A 24,900-nucleotide genomic window follows, 5' to 3' on the forward strand; every position below is an offset into this window, starting at 1 on the left:
GGAGAAAGGCAGCGATTTAGGGCTGCTGCTTCCACCCTTCTCTAGTTCCAAAACAGGTATCGGAGGTCTTGGTTTCTTCTTTCGCCACTGTGACTCTCCCCAGTGCTGGCAATGCCTGGTTTTCGGCTGGTTCCTCGCAGTGAAGGATTTTAGGGAAATGCAGGGAATGGGCTTGGTGTATGGAGCCTGTAGCTGGAACCGCACACAACCTCAGCAGCAAAGTGCTTGGATTGACTCCTGACCACCAGCCTAGTGAAGTTCCAGTCTCTGTGTTTGACCTTACAGTGAATGTGACGTTTTGTTTGGAACAGAATAAAGATCGTCTTCTGTGCGTGGAGCTAGAGGGCACTTCAGTGGATTTTTCCCCTTCTGCTGTGGAATGCAGCCAGCGTTGCAGCTACAGTCTTTTAGGCTTTTTTCTTCAGGGAGAAAACTTGCGAGTGACTTGTTTGAACTGCCTTGAACGTCTAGAGCATTTTCTTCTCAAATTCTCACTTCAAAAAAAAAAAAAAAAAAAAGCCATAGCAAGCTGTTCTCTTCGAGAAACAGAGCTAAAAGCCCTCTGTAAAGGCACTTCGCTGGGGATGGGAGGAGATAAGTCAAATATTAAATAATTAGAAAATAATAATCTCTAGTTCTACCTCATGTGTTTCCCCCCTTTTGTTCCACCCACATGCTGCTAATTTTCATCTTTTCTTCCTGCACATCAAGACGTCAGAGACTGCTTACAGTGAAAGTTGTTTTTCCTGAGTTGTCTGCGTGCTTTATTAATGCAGCAAAGATGACAAAGGAGGAGGAAGGCGGAGGTGAGGATCGAGGGGACGAGAGGACGAGCTTTTTCATGGTCTCACTCATACCAAAGGGTGACCATTTTGTTCACTGTTGCATTTGCCAGTTGCCATGGCATCCCCCTCTCACTCTATCCTGGAGGTGTATTCTTGATATAATTAACAGCTCTCCTCCTTCTGTCTGCTGCAGAAAGCAATCATTAAGTGAACATGAAGGAAAGAAAAGTCACTTTTTATCTCTTAGTTTGTCTATTCATATTTTTCATCCTACTTCCTTATCTTTCTCCGTCCATAATAATGCTGCTGTTTGTGTATGAAAGTATTGCCAGAATATTGCTGCCTGGGTAAAACAGGACATTAAGTCCCAGATGCATTTGTGCAAATGGGGGATTTTCTTAGGCTGGAATGCAGTCAGGTCAACATATATAAAGTTCATTATGCTCCGTGTATAAAACAGTAATCTTAGGAAATAGAAGGTTCCTCAGAATCTGGGTTATGGATAATGGATATTGCAGCTCTAATGCACTTTGGAGAAAACTTCCAAGGGAGATTTGTTTCAAAATATTGCCATAGTGAGATCAGGAGGAAAAATATGAAAAGACATGGTATAATTATAACAGTGTTGAACAGAAGCTGGAGCAGTAATGCTGTAGAACGCGGCCGGCATATCAGTCAGACAGTTCATGCGATGGCTTCCAGGAGGGTGTCCTTCTGAAAAGGTGTACCTGTTGTTTGGGGGGTTCTGACTTCAGTCCTGCCAGGATGCCACACTCAGATGTGAGACTAGTTTAAAAACCACCACCACCAAACGTTATGTAACAGTTGCAGTGCCAGCATCTTTCATTAGGAAACTCCTGTTGGGAAGCCTGTTGCTTTCCCATTTTATGGAACATTTGAACGTTATTTTTTCCCACAGCCACAAAGCAGTGAAGTGTTCCAGAGGCAATATAGTAAGGTTCCTGTAGGATTTATTTGTTTTTCAGAACATGTTGAAAACAACAAGGCAGAAATATAACCTTGCTCAGGTTGTCACCTCCTGCCTTTGCAGACAGTCTATAAAGCACAATTTTCTTATGACTTAATGCCCAATTTTATTTTATTATTTTTTCGTGCTGTTGTTTCATTACTGAGCTGCTTCACTGGGAAATAATAGGGAGCTATTTTTTCCAGTAACATCTCTGAAAAAAATTCTTTTATTTTTCACTACTGGTTTTCCTAGTGGAAGGCTGTTCCAGGGCCTGTTTTCCTGCATTTTATTTACTTTGTTTACATCATTTTTCAACATGAGATGGGTTTGCCCATAGCCTCCCTGAAGCTGAATCATCTCTCAGAGAAGTATGTTGAAATAGTCAAGGTTTGAGCAAATAAGGAGATGATTTGGATCCCTTCATGTGTTTAAGTTAGAAATAGTCATAATCCATACAAACATGCATGCTAATTACTCATTTGAATTTTGGCTTTATACGAACTTCATAACAAAGAACATTTTTACTAGATGGTTTAAAGAACAGGAGATAAGATGGTAGATATTTATGGAAGTAATGAACTATTTTTCTCAGTCTGTGACACATTGTTTGGATATTAATGTCTTAAATGTTTCTTCCATCCACTTTGATAGTATGGTAGTCGAGACAAAAGTAGAACTTCATGCTCTTCAATAAAAATCCAGAAGAAAATCCAATCTTGACCGGATGAACCTGTAATTTCAACAAAAGATATAAGGAAGGCAGATAAATAAGTTTTCATCTTATTTCGGTTATATGCGCTTGTTCTGTGAGCATCATGCCTGAAAACAGAAGATTCCCCTCAGTAACTAAAGCCACTTTATGATAAAGCTGCTGTAGATCAAAAGCAGCAGTGATAATAGGGAAGCTCAGCAGGGTGAGATGGGTTGGAGGGGTGAGGGAAGGAGAATTTTTGTAATTTTAAAAGTGCCACAGCAAAGCAGACATTTAGAAGAATCCCTGCTCTATGAGAACAGCCTCAATGAGGAAACATAAAACATTGTTAAAGGATTATCAGTGCTACTCTGTTTCCTACTTCACATTTGTGCAGGATAATCTTTATTGTGCCTTGTGTTGACAGAGCAGTAAGAATAGATGAACATAAAGTGGTTTTGGCAAATGCAAGACTTCCTGTAATGAGTTTTTCTAGGTTTACTTTTCAAATGTGGTGTTACAAGGTGTTTTTCTGGAGGCAGTCACCTACATGATGATGATAGCGTGGCCCCATAACTCTTGATGAACAGCATAGTGAATGACATTGCACTAACCTGGAGTTTGGGAGTAGCAACACTTAACTGATCAGAGGTGCTGAAATTCTTGCCCTTAAATTAAAAAATGAATGTCTTAAAGAAGAAGTCCTAGTTTTCTGCACACAACTTTTGGATTTTCTCCAGTTTCTGGGTCCAATAAAACCTATAAGCCAAGCTTAAATCCCTTTTTGTTAGGGCCATGTGAATGACAGAATGCACGGTAGCTTTTTTGTTTTGTTTTGTGTTTTTATGCTTCATCTTTTATTTAAAGATAGCTTTTCCTCCTTTTCTCCCACCCCCACACACTGTTTTGAGAAAAGAAAGTCATTGAGAGGAGTTGTTGTGTTTTTTTTTTTTCCTCCTGTCAAGGTCTGTCTGTTTCACTGGGTTGAAAAGAACATAATTCCAGAATCCTTCGACAGCTCTGTACCAGGTCACATCTGGAACGTTCCCTTTAAAGCCATAAATATGAAAATCTTTGGTTGCCAGGCTTTAGTATATGAGGCTGTACTTTTTGACTGTGCATTAGGAATCTTACTGCAATTAACATTTGGATAAGGCAGGTTAATTTTATATGGGGGGAAAAAAAAAAAAAACTTGCCCAAACTGCAACTTCACCTGGTAGGGAAAAAAAGAAAATGAAGAAAAAAAAAAAAAAAAAAAGACTTTTGCCCCTGATAGCACGTCCTTATTTTGAGAGAAATTTAAATATGAATTTGTTCTACTTATGTACACCTATAAGGGTTATTTCAGTCTCAAGCTTTCTTCCTTGTGTGCTTGGCCATCCACAACTTGCAAGGAGGCCTTGTTCTCTTCACCGTTTGTTGTGTCCCCTTGCGGTGGCTGACCACTGGGCTTCCACCTGGCAGCCAGTTCCTGGTGGCGTGCCTGAGGGGCTCGTTTTGGGGCAGCATCCTCTGTAAGGCCCCAGATGGTGGGATGGAGTGAAACCTCAGGGAGTTCATGAATGCCACCAACTTGGAGGGCATGGTCAAGAAGATGGAGAATGGAAATTACTGTTCAGAGGACCTTCGCTAGGCTGGAGGATAGCATCAACAAGAACTTCCTGAAGGCTCAGCAAAGAGAAATGCAAAGTCCTGCATCTGGAGCAGAATGACCCCGCTGTAACACATCTGGCTGGGGAGCAGCACTGGCAAAACAATCTCGGGGTCCTGGTGGACAAGGAGTTGGTTTCTGGTCACCGGTGTGACCTTAGAGCAGTGAAGTCAGAGAGAGGTGGGTTGCTTCATCCTGGAGAGGAGAAGACTGCTGGAGAGCTGGGGGGTATTGAATTGCTGTCTTCAGTAGAGAAGAAAGAGCCAGATGAGAGGCACCAGTTACAAGTCGGAGCGAGAGAAATTTGGCAGAAGTGATAGGAAAAAAAGTGTTCAGTGTGAAGGTGGCAGAGCACTGGAACAGGGCCCAGAGAGGTTATGGAACCTCCATCCTTGGAGATACGTGGAACTGGGTTGGACACTGGCCCTGAGTAACCTGATCTGACTTTGAAGCCAGCTTTGCTTTGAGCAGGGAGTTGGACCAGAGGTCCCTTCCAGCAGGAATTACTCCATGATGCTGTGTTCCTTCTCTCAGTAATCATTTTTTTTGAGTGCCATCCCAATCTTGCTGAGTTACTTTCCAGATGTCCTCTTTCTGTCTGTGGTAATAGCTGTGCATTTTTATAGAAATGCCGTTTGAGATGCAGATGTATTTTTAACAAATGAGTAACTAACTAGTAGTATCCTCATATATTTCTGCAGAAAAAAATAGATACAATATAAGCATAGAAATTTCAGGTTCTACATAACGTGTTATGTGAGTTAATGAAGTGCATGGGTGTGAAGGGTTTTCCCTCTAAATCACAGCTGAGAACATTTCCTCTAGTGATCTCACTTCTGGCGTGAGGCTTTCTTCTGCAGCTTAATTTCCCTCATGTTTATACAATCTTATTTGTGCATCTTGAGACCTTTAGTTTTGGAACTGATGGCTTTACACATCAAAAACTTGCTGTTTTCAGAGGTAGAGTAGACCTTATTTCATCCTACAGGGCAATTGTTTTGACTATAGCTGCTATGTTTCATTTCTTTTGTGCACATAAAATGTTGCAGACTTTAATCACATGTTTTAGCAATTGATTAATCAAGTTCAGGAACTTTAAAATACGTTCCACCATTTATTTTCAGAAATGTGTTTGTATGCTTTCCACTGTGGAATTTTAAAGATGTAATTTCCCCAGCTTACTTTATTTCTCAGTGAAATTCTGCTGAATCTTAAGGCACGGTAATAAATCTTTGGTCATCTAGGACATTAGGGACCAATTTGATTTTACATCTGACAGCAGAATTCTTTATTTCTATTCCAAACACTCGTACTCTATCACCATGGTTAAAATGACTTTTTGTTCATTCCTGGCAGAGGTATGAGAGGTAGAGGAATGAGACAGGCAATTAAACAACTGAGATTCCACTCAACCATATCTTTTATGGTACAGTAAGTCTCCATTAAATGAAGACTGTAAAGAACATGAAATAAAAACATCCTGTGGCCCCACAGGCAAGAATATTTTATTTAATTACTGATAAAAATTATAGCGAAGATGCTCATTTTATGGGTGCTTTTATTCCCTTTGGTGAATTTTTGTCACCCTTCTGCCTACATAAGTAACAGCACTGCATTAAATTGTTAGCTTGGCCTTTGGAGAAAAGTGTTGCTCTTGGTGCCATTTTTAACTTCTACAAAGGCAATGAATTCCCGGAGTGTTGTTCCAAATTGAACACCGATGTTATTCAGTTCTGCAGATATTGGGGACTTATGATTTGGGGCTAGGCTGATGATTTATTTTTCAAGCAAATACGTGTTTCTGTTTTCTCCATTTCTTCTCATATCGTCTACTAAAAATCATTTATTTTAATAATTTGCAAATTCTCTTAAAGCACTGTGTATCTGTTCATTCAGGCCAAGTTTGTCAACACACCTTTGCATGAAATAAATTTCTGTTTATAAGAGTTTGTAACTTGTGCTTAATGATGGAGCTCAGGAAAGTGTTATGTTGTGAGGGACTTGTTAAATAAAGCATTGTAAATGTGAATATGAATAAGTGTTCAAGTGCTAGTTTGATAAGTGGATTGAAAGGAACAGGAAAATAATCTGTAAAGGAGAAAGATTGCTTTATAATAATGTTTGATTTTTTATTTGTTAGTGTTTTCTGTCTACAAGAAGTTGTACTGCCTGCGGTTGTAACTGAAGCAGGTAGCAGGTGCAGAATTACTGGCATGTATTTCTCACTGTCTCTGCCTTCCCTTTTGTGTTTTATGCAGTCCACAGCAGAAATGCCCACAACCCCAAAGCACACGAAGGACACCAGAGAGAGCTTCTTCCCAGTAACACCAGCCACGCTGCATCCTGCCCCAGTGAATCCAGACACTGTGACTCCTGAAAATCTCCTGAGACTGAATGATCTTCATCCCAAATCCAAACCAGCCTCTTCCTCTTCATCCTCTTCCTCCTCAGCATCTTCTTCAGTGCCTCCCTCCCAGGAGTCACACAGGGACACTGAGCATCTCCGGAGTCAGAATGCAGAGACTGCTCCCAGCATGAGTGATCTCGCACGTGGTAAGTCTCAGGGAGACAGAACATCATGGCCCTCTCTAATCAGTTTGCCAAGGCCACGTTGTGAGTCAGTGCCTGGGTTCTGATTCTGTCCCACTTTCTGATCGCTTGGCCATACTCAAAAGGTTACACAAACAGAGGGTTTGTTTTGGGACATGTATAAAATTATACGTATTTTAATTGCTAGGATAGAGTAAAGAGCTTCTAGTATGCACTGCATGTAACTTGCACGTGAAATCATGGAATAACAGCCTAAAAATAACATAATATTTTAAATAGATCATTTAAGTCTGAAGTGGCATTTGTTTTTTCTTAAAGAAAGTAAAGATACGGTTCTTTAAAATACTTCAAATGCTTTTAAAAAGTTGGAAGTGATTGAAATTGCAATAAACTGATGGATAGCCTACATCTGACTTGTAAGTGCCAGATTAACATAATTAGATGCACAGATATCACAGCCATGTATATGTGTGTGGAGATACGTAATACTGTGAAAATTCCAAGCTTCTGCATAGCTCATAAGTTAGTGTACCATCACCATTATGTTTCACATTTGAGAAAAGAAGCATCTGGCAGGACTGGAATGTTGGAAATATATTTATAGTCCTAGTATGGTTATGTGCAAAGTTGGAGTACAGAAAAGGGTTGAAGAGGCAAAACAAATGTTACTTATTCTGTAGCAAGATTGTGTGATTTGGTTAGGAATGTGTCATATACTTGGTCCTATACAGATTGCCTAAATGAGGAAAGAGTTAATTGAGAGCGCCGTCTTTTTCTTTCCTGCTGTCCTGGCAAGCTGGCGTTGTTAGCAGTAGTAAAAATCGCTGATCCACTTTGGGAATGCAGTAGGATTAGACCCAGTTTCAGACTTATCTTGGGTGCCCAAAGACATGGCTGTGCTTATTTGTGGGACACTGTGCATGTTACAGTGGTAGAGCACCTGTTATGGTGTGTACTTCCTTGCAACCTTAGCAGGAACACTGTCTGAAAAACCTGCTGCTGCTTGCACTCACTCCATCTGCTCGCAAACTTGAACTTTAGAGCTACCCATAAAATGCCACAGCAGAATTAATAGGAACCCAGATAGAGTTATGAATGAACAACAAACATACAGCTCTGGGGGAAAGTGACAGACGAGGATACAATGGGAATAGTGCCTAGATTTGTGAGACTTAATGATAGCCTACTCATTAATGGGTATTATGTATCATCTAGATGTTTTGTGAAAGTAAACTCGTACTGTGACTTCTATCCATACACTGCCTTATGTAATCAGCCTTGGCATCTAAACACACGCAGTCTGCTGAATTCATGGGCAACAAAGAGGAAGCGAGGGAGAAATCAGTTTTCCCGATTTGCTAATCTCTGAGTACAGGACAAAATTGAGATTTAACATCCAGTGTTAGGAGTTGCGTTATAATCATCTCATTTTCCTTTTTCACAAAAGTAGGGAGAGAGTGTCTTGGGAGGGAGAGGAGGGGAAGGGGAATGATAAGGAAGGGAATGGCTGAGTCAGTGCGTAAACCACATTTGTTATTCTTCTTATGAAGCTGAAGAATGGAGTTGCACAGTGTCATAAGATATCTTTGTAGGCTTATTCAATGGGGAGTAATTCAGGTTTGTGCCTAGACAACAGGGGAAAAATCCTCTAGTTTATGCAGTTGCTGTGCATTTACTAAGGAGACTGGTAGGAATGACAATGCAGATAAGAGGTCCCAGATTCTTTCAGTTTTCAAACAAACTCATGAGCATTTCTGACATGCTTTCCTCTCAGCAATTTCCCGGGCTGCCTTGCAGTGATTAGAACGTTTATTTTAATCTTTTGACTTCCTAGGCTTTGTTAGGGTGGTGAAGTTTCATATTGTTCGTTGGTCTTTTATGCTTCTATACCTCATCTTGGTCGAGGGAGATGGAAGGGCTAGCTGCCAAAATTATAACCCTGGATCCCTGTGTCTGAAGATCAAGAGGCTCTCTCTGCAAAGCTCTTGTTCCAGTGCTGAGTGTGTGTGTGTTGTATCTGGCTTTCTGGCTCTCAGACATACCTGACAGGTCATTTTTCTAGCTGAGAGAGACACCAATTACTGCTGTGTCCTTTCCTTTCCTTTTCCTTTCTTTTTGATTCTCCTATCTTTGCACCCACCTCCTTTAAAAAGTACTATTTATAATCTGGTTTACCACTTTTTTTCATCTGCCTCTCATTAGCTCTGTTTCTGTTTTAAAAATAAATAATAAAATCGGTTCCCCCATTTTCAGAGTAATCTGTTTTCATCTTTCTCATCTCTTGCCATGTTTTGTAACCTCCTCCTGTATCTATTTGTTCATATGAGAGTATTCAGTGTCACAGAGGATTAGCTGCTATTGTTTTCTGTGGTTTCACTCAGAAAAAAAGAATGGCTTTAAAAGCGAAGTTGCCACTCATTTCTTATGTGGATGTTTTCAAGAGATTTTGTCTAATATGACTAGTATAGAATACAACATGATGAAATCCAGCAGCAAAGTAGTGGTAGTTTCAACACGAGAGCTTCCTACATGTAGGAATGTCTGTGGACCTATTAGTCTTTTTGGCTCAGCCTATAATTTTCTGTGGGGAAACTAAAATAGGACAATTAAGATAAACCCTCTGCAATGTGTCCCGCTGCTCTGTTTTTACACTGTTCTAAATTGCTGCAAAATCATGACATTTTCTTTAACTTCAGTGTCCTTGCCCAAATAACGATTCTTATAATGAATGGACAGGAAAACATTCACATCTGACATCTGACTTTTCGTACTGAGGCTTGTATAGTTGGAATTATTTAATGTTGTGTTTTGCTTAAAACCAGCTATTCAGTTCATTGGAATATAACTCAAAGGTGGAAGAATGAAAATTCTTCTCCCCTCTCCATGAAATTTACATCCATTCAAGCCCTAAGCATTTCAGTACAAAACAAGGTCATGATACAGCTGTCCAAGCTTAGAAATTCAGAGATGAGGAAGTCAATCAGGTCTTTCTCTAGTGTGCAGAGGAATTGCAGCCTATAAGCCATAAATAAATAATCCTGCTATGATTTCAGATGTTTGTTATATAGGCACAACAGGGCAGGTACAGGTGTAAGTGTGCTTCAAGCTGTAGAACTTTGACTTCAAGAAGCAGAAGAAATAAATGCCAGTGAAGAAGGTTGCATGGAAAGGTAAACAGTAGTATGGTGAGGGTGAGAAATGAAGCTAAATTGTTTTAACTTTATTTAACCTTATTTTAACTGTGGAATTCAGTTTGAACATTCAGTTTCTTTTTTAAAGGACCTGAAGTAGCAGCTCAGCCCTCCTAACCATGATCAGTCTCATCTCTTGGTTTCTCTGCTTAATTCAAAATTGTTTTGAATTTGTATTGTTCAATTGTTTTGAACTGTGTTGTTCAGAGTTGATCCCAACAGATGGTTCAAGGAAATGTGAAACACAGAAGTTTAGCCTGGCCACGGACCTGTGGCCTCATGTGAGTCTTCGTATCGCGTTATTCCTCGAGCAGTTACCCGGTGTGAGGGTTCTTTCCTGTACAGACAATATGACTTATCCTGGTTTTTGACAGCTTTTTCCCTCAGTCCCCAAGGCTGAATTCCTCCAAGGCTTTAAAAGCTCTGTTCAAATACCTGTAACCCCACGCCTTCTGTAGCACCCTGGGGTGGAAGCTCCTTTCCACCTGTTAGTGACTGCGAAGTTGCCGATAGAAATCAAGCAGGCAGCCTTTGACTAACTCCCCGTTTGCTCTCTCTAATCTCTCTCTGCGTCTGCCTCCTGTGTTGGCATTGGTATTCTCACTTCCACCTGTCTGATCCTTCCTTTTCATGAAGCTTTTTATTTTTCACAATGGGTGCACTCTGAAAACAACTTCACTGCTGACTGCCAGCAGGGGGTTTCCTGTTTGTGAATGACTTCTTAATTCCCTTTTGCCTAATGCTCAGGCAGTACCAGTCAGCTGTGTCTTTTCCTCTTCCCTTTGGAAGCACGCTGATTTAGTATCTATTGCAACAAACAGAGTTTTTCAGTACTGTTAATGCCTATTTCTAATTTTTACCTTTTTTTTTTTTTTTTTTCCCCAAGTTTTATTTATTCAGTCCAACACTGTGCGGAAAATTCTTTGAAATTAAAGCTGTTGTTTATATGTGCCCAAGCTCAATCAGTAAGAATAAATAGGACAGGAACAGCAGCTTCCAAACCGTGCCCTGTGAGGTGGTGGGAAGACCCAGGGGCATAGCATGGACTGGGCAGGCTGAGTGGCCAAAGAGGCTCTCTGGATCCCCCTGAAAATCCCTGTAGCGCTGCCCTATGGATATCTTGCAGTAACAATGCATCTTCTGGAGACCACAAAGATTTGTAGAAGAGCACGATGACAATGCTGTATTGTTTCAGTATGTTTGTTTCACTGGCCTCAGCTTGCTGCCAGCAGAATATTTTATAAACTGCTGTACAAATGCAGACTGAAGAGAGATCTTGTTGTAAGCCTACTGCACAGGTATTGCATCGTTTCCAGAGTTCTTGGAAAAATCTCTCTAAAGAATACAACGAAACCCTTAGCTGCTTGTGCTAATTTGTTTTGGGCTTAATTGGCTGTCAGGTCAAAGAAGGATGAAATACTGATGGGGAAGGAAGGGTCTTATGGCTTTCATTAGGTAACTAGTATATAAAATTCACAGGGAGTAGACTGCAAACGAGAGATTTGCTATCTATGGTTATTACTAGATGATGTTCTTCAAATGGTGTGCTCTTGCTAAATTGAATAGAAAAGAAACAATTACTATTTAGATGAATTTTTATAATGCCATTTGAAAGTTTGTATCATTCCATACAAAACTGTTGGGCTTTTTTGATCTTGGCCTGTAAATTTCTTATTGGAGGGCATGGGTTGTTTTTTTTTATTATTTTTATTATTTTTATTTTTGTTTTTGTTTGGCTGGGGTTTTTGTTTGTTTAAAAAGAGAGAAAGTTAGTATTGTGCTTCAGGGCTTTTTTTTTAACCAAGGTACCAGTGAGCTCTGCTGGCTGTGCCCCAATGTGGCTCCCTCAGGGACCTGGGAGTTTGGGAATTAGGATGGGCCAGGGACTATTTCCAGGAAGCACTTTCCGAGCAGCCACCTGTTTTAAGCTTTCCTAGCATGAATGTTGTTCTGTGACAGCTGACCTCAGTGTTAGGAAAGAGTTTGGGGTATGTCTCACGTAATTGCACAGCAGACTCTGTCGGGACTCTAGTGATAAATATAGCAGTATGCCACGTTACTACAGCGTGAACTTCTGTTCAGCAGACTGCTTGACTTTCTTTCATTTCAGGGGGCCACAGAACTTGTGTTCTGCAGCTTTTCGCCTCCAAAATTACTGATGCTTAATTTTTAACACATGGCTTTGTGTGTCAGCTTTGAATGTAATTTCCTGAATTTGGCATTTCAAGGCAAATCTGTGTTTCTACAGCTATGACTTTTTTTTTAATAAATAAATAAATTCCATGCTAGGATACTGGGAATGAATGTAGAGCAAGAAAACGTGTAAGGAAAGGATACCAAGGATACCTCCTGCATCCCCTGATGGACTGAATACACCTGGTCTCTCTGCCTGCTGTGGTGTACCTCATGGCAAACACAGCATGCAGTTTGGGGCTGGATGCCACTGTTATTTCTGTGGGTCAGCATCCTTAACCAGCCTGTGTTCAGCTGAACCAACCTGTGTTCCAGCCCAGTCTTTCCGTTGACTTGTACCACAGTGTATGAGGAAACTCTGAGCTCCTTCAAATTCAGGATTTCCATGGCCTTTGCAGCTGCTGTACAGGGGGGGGAAAAAAAAGCTGTATTAATTCCCAGCACGCCAGAGAGTGAGGCAGATGGAATACAGAAATTAATTGTTTACACATTAGCCACTATTCTTTGGAAATGCAGCAAGGTATTTACTCCATTGTGTCAGGGAGCAATGGATCAGACCCATTTCCATCAACATGGGGAAAAAAAAAAGCATAGCATCTACCTAGTATGGTAAATAAGTAACGATGCTGTGAAAACCTGTATGTACTCTGTGTGGTCAGTAAAATACAAAGTAAACCAGTTGTTGCTGGAACAAATAGCATAGGTATTTCCTAGTGTCTGCAGGCACACAGGATGTAGCCCTTACTCTTTTGAAGTGTTTGGGAGGCTCAGTGGTGCAGATTTGCCAAATCACAGTAATGTATTTTCAGGCTTTTTGTCTGACACAGAACTGCTGGGGAAGGTGCTCTGCAGAGGGATGAAGGCAAGCGGTGCAACTGCTTCAGTGAAGCACTTGAAGCTGTTATCTGTTCATTTCTCCAAGCGTACACTTTTGAAATCATGTTAGCGTTCTGTCCTGGAGTTCAAAGCTCAGTTTCTTTCTTTTTCCTCTAACGAAACGATGTTTTGTGCTTGCACTGTAAGTTACTTGTAGCCTTTAGCATATCTGTGCTTTAATACTTCAAACCACCTCCCTCAGCAAGTGGAAAACATTTTTTCCAGGTGCCAGTCACATTTTCTGGGCTTGTCTTTCACTCTCCATGTAACATAATAGGTTTACTGCATGACTAAAGGATTTTTTGAAATTCCAGCTAAAATGTCTTAGATCACTAATGCTGATGTCTCCTTCCACCTGGCAGCACAAAGAAACTGGGTGATGAGCACACGGTGCAGTGCACAGGGACTGGAGCAGCTGCTCGTTGTTACACTGCTACTGCTTTGAAACTTTCTCCGCATCTGCAAATTGCCGAGGGAATATTTTTTGACGTGGCCGCGTCAGAATAGCAAATAACTGTCTTACTGGTGTAAAAATGGGTGCAGGAGTTGTGTAATCTGTTTCTGGTGTGTGGCTATGTGTATATAGTGTTTTCCTTGTATAAAGGGAGATGGTGAGGGAGAATATTAGCTGTGATGAAGTCATGAACCCCGGCGCCCGCTATAGGCATCTGCAAACACTGGTTTCCCTGGCAACAAGTGGAAAGAGGTTGGAGAGGAAAGCTGGAGTAGGTTGTTGCATTGAATTGTTTTCAGCTTGTTTCTTCCTCACTAAAGCAGGGAGATGTTGAAAGGTATGATGTCCCTCTTTCTCTCTGTCTGCTATTTTATATATATTTAGCCAGTTGCTGGGAGAGGGAAGGCTGAGAAGGATACTTAGAATTCAGCTCGATCGGAGAGGAACTTTTCGGTACCAATATTAATAAGATGCATTGCAAATCTGTGCTTTTTCTATATGCTTATTTTTTTTGTGCTATGTTATGAAGTGAGAGTGCTAAATAGATCTCCAGAGCACAGTATCTGTCCCACCGTCAGCCTGGAGACAAGTGACTGTTGCATATTACGTCTTCACAAACTGATTTTATTTTAAACTGGGTTTGTGCAGCTAATGTTTGAAAGCCTGCAAGAACCGCACAAGTACTGCATATTACCAAACAATTTGTTAACTGAGATTAAATCTGCGCTTCCGAGCACCTTCAGGATGTGCTGTTAGTTGTATTCTTGTGCTCTTGCACTTGTGCAGAATATTGTGGCTCATGAGTTAGTGGAGTCTATACCTCCCTGGGGAAAGTTTTTATTAGAAAAACTAGGACATTATGTTCAGGGCTATAACAGCATCGTCCACAAGACTAATATCAAGATACTCTCTTCAGAAATGTGTTTTAGACGAATAATAGCAATTCAACTGTATATTTCTTCATGATTATCCTTCTTTTTGCCCTTTTTATGTATTATCAATGCTTTAATATAGTGCACAGATATTAAAGTATTGATAATACATATTATGATATATACACCTGAAATAACCAGTTCTTTATCAAGAAATAAAAATATTTTGCTAATTAACATAATTTTTAACTTAGAAATAATATCACTCAGGTGACTATCACCAAAAAAAAAAAATATTGCTCAGTCATAAAAGAATAAAGTCTATGACCTAATCAGGGAATAAAATTCAGTCACTGTGTATTTAATACCTGACAGCAAAGGATTGATTAATAGATGGGGGTTCTCGATGTCACATAGTGAAAGAAGCAGCCTGATTGAATATTAACAAGTGTTGTTTCCAGAAGTGTAGCAATAGAAATACACACTTGCTGTGCCAAGCTCCTGCCCTTGCGTTTACAGTTACTTCTTTGAAAAAGGGCTGACACACAATTTTATTAAAATTAATTTTACTACGCTACAAATCTGCATCTTCAAAAGTAAGAAACACAGACGTGATGTGGAAGATGGAAATGCATGCAAGTAAGCTGATTCCTCATAAAAGAATGCAGACTTACATCTGTCTTGTAGCATCTGGCTAGAAATATGCTGCTCAAAAGAGCTTTGTCAGTGGGGCATAATTTAGTTAAAGCAAAGCACAGCAAATCAGCTTATGCAATGATATATCTTATAATTAAACAAAGATTATAACCAACAAAAGAGGTAGGGTTTAGTCATTAAGCAATAATGCAAATCTGAGCTTTTGTTCTGAATGGTGAACTATTAAGTCCCCAATGTAATTTAGCAGTTAAGTACATGCAAAACTGTTCTCAGCTAGCAGCATAGTTAAAGCTATAGGATTTCCAGTTTATGTAGTATTGTATCTGTTAAATTAATTAGTGTTTTGTATCCTTGGTTAATAAGTGGATAAATAAGGTTCTGTTAGTACTTACCCTGGATGTTTAAGACTTGGGGTCTGGCACTCTGGAGTAAGCTAAAGGGAGCTGTTGCCTTGCAGGGTAATCGGAAATCATAATTTTCATCTTGCTTTTCTTCAAATGTTGATGTAATGTTTCTTTCTATCTTTGATCAAGTGTCTTGTAGACATTTCGGCACAGGAGTCTTCTGGGTTTAGACTACAGCTTATTGTCAGATGCTCGCAGTGTAATGGGATGTGTGTGTATTGGCTTCAGGCCACATTAGGGCTGATCCTTCTTTGTATGGTCCCTCGTACTTGTCAGCATGCGGTTAAATCATACATGTATCTGATAGAATGAGCAGGCAAATACACAAAACAATCTTTCAGCTATCTTCTGTTTCTCAAACAGGGGAACAGTGAATTGTGATTTTCCTAGTTCAGATTCCTGTTGTATAACCACTTCCTTCTGTGTTGTTTTTAAGCTGATTTGGTCAGATGCAACTTTTTTTTTTTCCTACTTCCAATACTAATTTTTGAAGTATCCGTACAAAAATGTGCAAGAAAGTGCTGAGAAAGAGAGCTATTCTTCTGCATTAGACCTTCCCATTTTGTGCTTGATAGTGAGTGGAACATCATAGAACAGAAGCTGCCTGTGATTTGTGCTGTAGTGTGCGACCTTTTCTTTTTTGGTAACTTGGAGAATTCTCTGCAAGCAGACTCATTTATCCTGAGGCTTGTGTTGGCTATCAGCTACCCGTTTAGATAATGGGTTATTTTATTTTACCAATGAAAATTAGTGGATGAAGGAACTTATACCCTGCTTTGGCAAGCTTTTTCTATACAAAATTATTTAAGGACCCTAGGAATCTAATTCATTTAAAAAGTTGTGTCTTTCAAACTGCATCAACGTGGATTTTACCAAGCTGTTAAGCTGAGGCATTCTCTCAAGCATTTTCTGCAAGGGGAGCTGTTGGACAGGAAAATATTACCACGGTAAATTTCAAGTTCTTATCAACAATGACGAAGATGGAGAAGTGTTTTCAACATATAGTGAGGTGGGGGGGGGTGGAGGGGAAGAGTACTTTTCGAATGAGGAAAAGTTGAAAAATGTATTCCTTCTTAAGACACTGCTGTCAAAATCCTAAATTGATTTAGAGCATGGACATAGGAAGAATTTTAGAGCAAGTGATGCTGTGAATATACATTGCATCTGCTTGTCTGCATTAGCTGCGTGTGCACACCTTACCCTGTGTAAGCAGAAGATAATTCAAATTTTCCTCAGTAGCCCTTTGTATTGGAAGGATATGTTCAACTTCATCAGAAAATAAGACCTTGTTTGTGTGCCTGTAGCATTGAAATGCCAGCTGCTGTTTCAGTCTGCCCTTCCCAGAAAGGGCTGCCATTAATAGTTCTCAGTAGTTCAGTGAAAATTACTCCTGTTAAGTACAGTATGCAGTACAGTGTGCAAGAAAACTGGTTTAACACTGCATTAATTTAAAAACAGATACTGCTGATTTGTAATGAAGAAATTGTGCTCTCACATGGCAGGATTCTGAGTTTTAAGCATCCCAAATTCTGGAATAACAGAGGGTGGGAATACTAGACCAATGCATTTATAAAGGTTCGGTAGGCATATCACTGAAAACTGGGCATTTAGCATAGCTTCATATTGATTACATTAAAAAAAAAAATCCCTGTTGCTGGATGTTCACAGTAATTAATCTTACTTCCCAGTAAGTTGCAGTTCAGTGTAGCTTGTACCTGTGGTTGCAGATCAGACAGGGACTCATCGATCACAGCTGGCTCATCATTAAGGGTGATGGATTTTGCTTTGCATATATGACAGGTGATTCACCCCTCACATCTCCAAAGGTTAATGGTCAGTTGCATGTATTTGTTTATTGTAGGTATGCAGAGATAACAAAATGCCACACACCACATATTTTTCTTCACTTTTTTTAAAGAGCAATTTTTTTTTACGAGTTTGAATTGATGGCACCAGGTATGAAAAAGTTGTGGTTGCCATCTTGCCTTGCCAGTATTTCATTTTACACAGTCATGTTATGATTTAGAAATAGAAAAAATATTAATTTATTTTTTAAAGAAAGCTTCTACCAGTTGGGTAGACAGCAGAAGGACTGAAGCTTAGGAAAGAGAGCAGGATGTCTGTTAATCTGTGAATTATGTTTCATTAATAAAGAGGAAGAAGAGCTTGAAGTGCCTTTGGAGGGGCTTGGATTTCAGCAACAGGAGTCACGGCTTTGTCAGCAGATGAAAATGGCTACTGTTGCACCATCACCAGAGCCTGTTTGCTGGCAAGTGGAATCAGTGACAAGCACAAATTCGGGACATGTTTGTACCCAAGGTAGGAGCTTTCCGTGCTTCAGTGGAAATAAGTGGTTATCTGAGTATCAATCTGTAGGGATTGATTTACAGGATAGTTGCAACACGTATTCTCCAGCTTCTCTGCGGCTTGCCTTCCAGTAGAGTATTCCAGAGTTTAGAGGCATTCTTGGCAATGTCACAGCTTCCTGGAGAAGTGCCTTGTAGTCCCTTAATGGTTATTCTTTTTGGTGCGTGACTCACATACAAAATACTATGGCAGCAAAGCCAAATAAAAGACATCCTAGTACTAGGCTATCGTGCTATAGTCTGTGTTTCTTTGGAAGTAGATTTTTTCTTTTAATTGTAATCTTGCACAGGTCAATATGACTACACTTTGGATTACACTACTGGAATATTTGGCAGAAGGAAACAATTTTTTACAATATTCAGAATGAGTGAAATTAACATAAAATCCAGCATTATAACAGTTAATGCTGTCTATCCCTTCTCTGCCCTCTTCCCAAGAGAAGGTGTTTTAACTGGAAAGATGTAAAACTTGTTTTTTCAGGCAGGCATAATGTAGATATTCATGTTGAAGGTATCTTTATTTTCCTTATTTATGAGTCACATTATCCCATGTCTGATTACTGCAACATTTCTGGTACTTGACTCTGAACTGACTGCGTGCAAACAGAGATGGGTCACTGACCATGATGGAAAGCCTCATCTGTTGTGGCAGTTCTTACATTCTTGTATACTGCTGAGAACATACAATTCAATTTTACATCCCTTAGTAGTCAGTCTGCTGTTGTTTGTTTTTCAGGATAGCATCAGGGAGCTGGCATTTTGTTTTGCTGTGCTAAAGTAGCCCTGTCGGTTCCAGAAACCTGCAAGAGATGGATTTGACTAAGACTAAATACGAACAAAAATGTGTATAAAGACATCTGTCATTATTATGCATCTGAGACACTGGTGTTTTTGCTTGTACAACTTTTTTTTTTTTAATTTAACTTCACGTGAAGCATTGTTATTAGTAAGATATCAAGAAATCTCAGTTCTCAGTTTCGAATGTGTAAGCATTGTCTTCTGCTGACTATTGTTGCATATACATTGTTTTGTATTGTGATGGAGCATAAGGGAGGGCCAGATCCCTCTTCAGTTCACAAGATGAGCCACGTCTGAGCAAGTTTGCATTGCACAGGCTAAAAGTATACTTGGGGAGTATGTGGAAATGATGTGATGGTGCTAGCCCATATGGCAGACAATAGCATGAGCATACCAAGGATCTTGTTGCTTTTTTGGACATTACACCAAAAGAGGTTGTTTGTTGTTTTTTTTTTCTTTTATGGCAGGATTTGAAGGGAGTAATGAGGAAGTGTTGACAGGCATTACTATATATTTTTCTTAACTTGTGAGGACAGTTTAGTGGAAATTACAAAACTCCTGTTTGAAAATGTAGCAAGTGGATGGTAGATCTGGACAGTATGAATTGACAGGAAGTAGGAGCTGATGCTTCAGTTACTAAAGGGACAACGCTGTAGTGGAGGAAGTTTAAAAAAGACTCACAAGTAAAATGAAGTATCTTTTTGCTGCATTATGGAATGGAAATACAGTTAAAGAATGCAAACATTAGATGATTTCTTCTGAAACAAGGTGAAGATGTTTGTGGTAGCCTTCTAACTAGATGTCGATGGGCCAGTGCAGTGCTGCCACTGTCATGATTGGTGCAGACAGGCTGAGTTTCTACTGTCTAGAAATACTTTTTTTTAATTATTCCTAGTTGCCATTTTAGAAACTTAAGGCACTTTCTTCTGTTTCTGAACCCTAATTAAAGCTTGAAGAAAGGCCTTTTGAGCCAGCCATATGTCTAACAATCATCTGTTCCCTTTTCTTTGACATGTGAAATCCTTGATAACTTCCTAACATGTTTTTTCATATTATTTTCTGTTTAGCCTCCAGTTCCAAGCCTGAACTCAGCTCCAGTTCACAGACTTTGGGAAGTCAGCAGAACAAGACAGATGGCACCCGAGTAAAAACTCGTGTTCTGCCCAACATGCCAAAGCTTTTCATACCTTCATCTGTCACCAAATTTCCACCTGAGATCACTGTCACTCCACCCACTCCCACCCTCCTTTCTCCAAAGGGCAGCATTTCAGAAGAGACCAAGCAAAAATTAAAGGTAATAAAAGGGAAAAAATAATTATTTAGATTGTTTTCATCTTAATTGTCCCCTCAGTCAAATACTTGTGCATAAGGAACAACAGTTCCTGTCTCCAGTTCATAACCAGAGGTAGCATAAATAGCGGAAGACCCATGCCTGTCAGTGTTCAAGAGGCATTTGAATAATGCCCTTGATATGCTTTAACTTTTCGTCAGTCCTGAAGTGGTCAGGCAATTGGACTTGATGATCCTTGTAGGTCCCTTCCAAATGAACTATTCTGTTCTTTTCTAAGATACGAGCTGCTGTCAGCAGGAGTCAGTTTTTAAGAACTGGTGAAATATTGGCCATGGGTGACATCACAGCTATTCTAGTCCTTGTCCTTTTTTTGAGGGAATTAGAAGAAATTATAGAAATGGGAGAGTTAGTGCAGCAATTGCTATTCTTATATTAGTGGAAGCTACTAGAATATTAACTGTGGGGAAGCCTACTGGTTAATGTTATGGTGTTTCACATTAGGATGCCATATCTTTTATAAAAGTAAGAGGGCTTTGGAATGTGAAGAAATAGCAACCAGTTGGCTTTTGTCCCTGTGATCATGGGTTTATCCTGACTATTTAGCAATATATTCTCTCTCTCTCTTTTTGGGATCAGTCTGCTATTTTGTCTGCTCAGTCTGCAGCGAATGTAAAGAAGGAGAGCCTTTGTCAGCCAGCTTTGGAAATCTTAGAGACCTCAAGCCAGGAGTCCTCACTGGAAAGTGATACTGATGAAGATGATGACTACATGGACATATGAATGAATTCTGGCCATCATCAACACCAACCATATAACCATTCTTCTTGTTGCCTGCATCTCTGGCAGTCCAAACATCTTCGTTGGCATTACTCACCATTTAATCTGCATCATTATGTTCTTCACTTTCATTACCTTTGTTATCACCACTACCACTTGTATTGCCTTCAAAATCTTTGCCATTCTCTCCATCATGGTGCTTGATGGAAAAAATGATTGTTTACCAGGCAGTTAATTCATTTGGACCACGACGTCACCTTTAACTTCAGTAAACAAAAGGATGTTTTGAGCTGCAACTTGCATCTCTCTACTGTTTCTGCTTCTTCAAACCAGAGCCTTGGGATTCACTCTGACAGCTCTTTTCTATAGTGTTTTCTTCTTTTTAATTGTCTTTGTATTTTTGACATTGGTTAAGTTTTTGTCCCAATAATTCAGCAACCTAATCTCTGTCTAGTTATGCCATGTTAGTCCAGCTGCTATTAAGGTGAACGGATTAGGAAAAGTTTGCTGAGCTGGTAGAGGTTTTGATTGCATCAAGAAAGTCTGCAGCTTTGCTGCATGGTGAGAAGGGTGAGTGAAGAGTGTCAGCTACTTGGCGCAGCTGTGTGCTTTGTTGGAATTTGACTCAATGGCAATAGGCAAAGAACCAGCTTTACTAGGCAGACAGAGAGGTTGGCCTCCTGTTTGTGCTCATTTCACACCAATGTATGAGGTCCAGCAAAAATTACCTACCTGAATGTTGGCTTAACGAACTGATCTTTCCAGAATTGTCTTACAGTCCTTTCTCTTCTAATGCCTTGGACAAGCATTTTGAATTGGGGGCTAGATGATATTTTTATGGTGGTATTGAAAAAAAAAATAATTGAGATTTCAATGCCATTTCAGTAATGTCTGTTTTTTACAGAATGACACGAAAAGGTGTTTTTTATCTATCTGCAGAGGGACTGCTCACAGTTATTTATATGAGAAAATAATGGTAACAAAGACCTTTTTTTCTACTGAATGTTAACTTTGTAAAATAATGAATGCAAACCATGCAAAAAAAGTCACAGTATATATACACGCGTGCGTTCACACATATATATGTGTATGTACATATATATGTATGTATATGAAAAAATGCATACGGCTTGCCATGTTGGATTTCTTTGTGTTTGGGGGAGGTGATTTTCTGTAAAATGCAGAGCTTTGTATAAACTTTTGTTGTTGTTGTTTTTTTCTAATAAAGCTGAAATGTACCTATTGTTGCCTCTGTTCGTCTGAGAGGACAAGATGCCATGGTCCTGGAAGAAGTAGTACTCTTCCCTTCCTTTTATTTCTTGGATGAGGAGGTAGTGCAGGAAGGGAGCTGGGGGAAGCCTCTTTTTCTGAAGAATGTCAGATCTCTTAGGATGGATTTGGTCTAACTAACCCCCCAGAGCCGGGTTAGTCAGTGTTACCAAGATGGCACACAGTGGTTTCACTTCCCCCGCTGGTACGTGATCTGAGTTTTTTCACCTGAGTGTCTTTAAATACTGATGAACAACATAAAAGAGAAGACAACATGTAGTAAATGTGACCACATAGAAAGAATATTTGGCTGAACAAAGTAGCAGTTAATCTGCTGGTACAGTGGTCGTTCATTCAGTGTAAGAATAATAAATGGACCCTGAATAAAAAGAAGCAGCATTGAATTTAGTATTGCAAGTTTATTCTCATACTCTGGGTTGTTTGTTTTGAACAAAATGTAATTTGTAAGTAAGTGAGGATGTCCATGTTGGGCATATTAGCAGTTGTTCGTGTAACTTGTTCACTTTCTACAAGTTATAGGTGAGCTGGATGCAACTGATGTGAAAAAGATCAGGGTAACTGATTAGTAAAAGTATGTGGATCTTTTCAATAGTAATAATATGTTTTCAGTGTTTGTTTGCTCTTTAACTTGGTATAAGTTCTTGTAAATACAATGCATAGTATACTTTCTAGTCATTGACTGGCTTTAGGGAAAAAAAAATCAAAGCCAAAAAACAAAGTTTTAGAAAGCTTTGTTTTTGCAAAAAATAGCATGGTAAAAAATATATATATTTAATGAGAAATGGAAGACAGCTCAGAGTAGCTAGTTCTCAGTAGTGGTCCTTCACTCGAATAGATTTCATAAGCTTTTTGGCTGATTTATATTTTCAATGTATGGTTAACTTTATGACCACATTTAAGTTCATAGATTGAATGACTTCTAGCTTGAGTGTGAGGTATGATGACTGAGCATTTGATTGTCTTAATTGAATTTGGCCATTGAAAATGTTTTTCTTTATTCTTCTTAAGAATTCTTTGTAGTTGGGCTTTCTTTCCAGCTTCCAGAGCTTGTTAAAATACCTGATCTTGAACTTTCTTTGATTTCTAGTCCTTTTTTGCTGGTGAAGGAAAGTAAGAACAGTAAACGCAACTGTTCCCATCAGCAAAGAGAGCTGAACATTGCTGATCTGCAGTAAGCTTGTTTTAATCTTCAAACTACAGAACCATATAGCTTTTTTTAGTCCTATATTCAAAACTGTTATATCTTTTCCCCTTGTTTCTTTCCTTTATTTTTTTTAATCTATAATTTTACATTCCCGTTATATTGTTGGGTAGCTCAACGGCTTTTTGTCAATCTTGAGAAGTTACTGAGATTAATGTAGATTAATGTGAGATTAATCTCCTTCAAATCCCATTCTTCTGCTAATGGCAGAACAGTGCACTGTTTGACTGTGAGCCATCTTCCATAGTGGGCATTGCTGCTGACTTAGGCTAATGGAGCCATTCTGTATGTGTGAAATCCTCTCTCTGTAAGTACAGTTTATATAGTCCTTCAGTACAAGGAACCATATTCTGGAGAGAAGATGCCAAGAATATGTTTGTCTGAAGCATCCTGCCTAAAGGTATTTTGGAGCAAGAACTTCAAATCCTGTACAAACAGAAGCATTCACTTAATACGGCAGCTTCTAAAGCCTACCAGGGTAGTTCTGTGGGATTTTTCAAGGGGAAAAAAAATATGCCTTATGGTAAAACTGCACTTAGTGATGAGTTTACTTTGAATAATTTATTTGATTTTAGTCTAATTCTAGTTGCACTAGCTTGACATCCAAGTATAGGCAAGATCAAACTTACCAACTCTCTCCTTTCAGAGTTGAATATCAAATGTAAACACGGCATCTGTCTTCAGGATATACCGGATAACCATTGGTTCTGAAATCTCTGTTCCCAGATGTCTCTGTAATGTTGTGCCAGATGAATAAATGGCTGCTGCTGAAGTATACTGCTCCTGTATATACGTTGTTGTTGTTTTTCCCTATGAGGCTATAGGGAGAGGAATGTCTGGTGCCTAAAGTAAACTTAAAGGTAAGGTCTTTGTTTAGTCAGCTTGTGGATTAAGAAGCTGTCTTTATCACGTGCAGACAGAAATGTATTGAAAGATGGTATTTTGTACCATCCTTACTGCTCTGACGTAGGAAGAGCTTTAAAAACAGAAAACAATTTGCCAAATAAAGTACATTGTCCAACTCAAATGTCATTTTTATCCCGAATACTTGGAGCTAGAAAACCGGATTTTATTAAAAAGCAAGTATTTTTGGCTACTGAAAACCCAAACAGTTGAGACATCCAGGCAAATGAAAAAAAATTACTTTTACTCAAATTTTGAGAATAACTTGTGTATAGCTCTTCTGTTGTTTGGCATTGGTTTTACATGTTGTAAAGTGTCTTTCACTGATCACCATCGTTCCAGTATGTAGTACTGGATTTGTCTAATTTTCATCTAAATTTCATTGTCTGGCATAAAGATTGTGTAATCTATATGATTGACACTATCGAGAATTTCTGTGTCTGAGGTAGCAGTTAGTGTGTTGTGAAGACTTAATTTTGTTGTAACAACAGCTGTTGTTAGTGACTTCTCCCCACTGCCTCAGAAATGCTGTTCTTCAAAAACTAATATTTCGGTTATGGAATGAAACATTACCAAATCAAGGAAGACAGCAAATACCTTCATTAGTTTTATCAAACACTAGGGTTCAGTACTTGTTCTTTCTCTCTGTTCTCTCTCCCTTCTCATTCTCTTCTCACTCTCTCCTCATCTCTATTAGAATGAGACTTTCTCATAAATAATGAAATTAATGTCTTTTGCAGCCCAAACAAACACCATATGGTCAGGGAGAAAGGGACCAGGAAAAGATGAGGAAGGCATGGCAGCTGAAGCTGATTAGGAGACAAAATGCACTGACTGGCAGCAGAGGGGCCAGGTGAGAATAGACAAAGTCTTATCATCCAGGGTAGGATCACACTTGTTAAATTCGATGTTCTAGTTTGGGTAGTGACGATAACATTTCTGGGGAAGGTGGAAAAACCTGTGGTGGATGTAGCTTGCA

General features: G+C 39.4%; 1 protein-coding gene across 5 annotated transcripts in view; it reads left to right on the forward strand.

Annotated features, from left to right (window-relative positions):
* The window catches only part of CABIN1 (calcineurin binding protein 1), a 112,959-nt gene extending 91,192 nt beyond the window's left edge, over nt 1–21,767 (forward strand). For 4 of the 5 annotated variants that reach the window (XM_084538885.1, XM_084538888.1, XM_084538887.1 and 1 more), the window contains 4 exons: nt 6,357–6,651; nt 17,450–17,614; nt 19,527–19,753; nt 20,387–21,767. In XM_084538885.1, coding sequence (XP_084395011.1) covers nt 6,357–6,651; nt 17,450–17,614; nt 19,527–19,753; nt 20,387–20,530 — 831 coding nt within the window. In that variant the 3' untranslated portion in view covers nt 20,531–21,767. The remainder of the gene's footprint in view (nt 1–6,356; nt 6,652–17,449; nt 17,615–19,526; nt 19,754–20,386) is intronic. The other variant, XM_084538889.1, reaches the window with a different exon arrangement.
* Nucleotides 21,768–24,900: the final 3,133 nt, after the last annotated feature.

This window comes from Aythya ferina (assembly GCF_964211825.1).
Source record: "Aythya ferina genome assembly, chromosome: 17".
NCBI classification, from domain to species: Eukaryota; Metazoa; Chordata; class Aves; order Anseriformes; family Anatidae; genus Aythya; species Aythya ferina.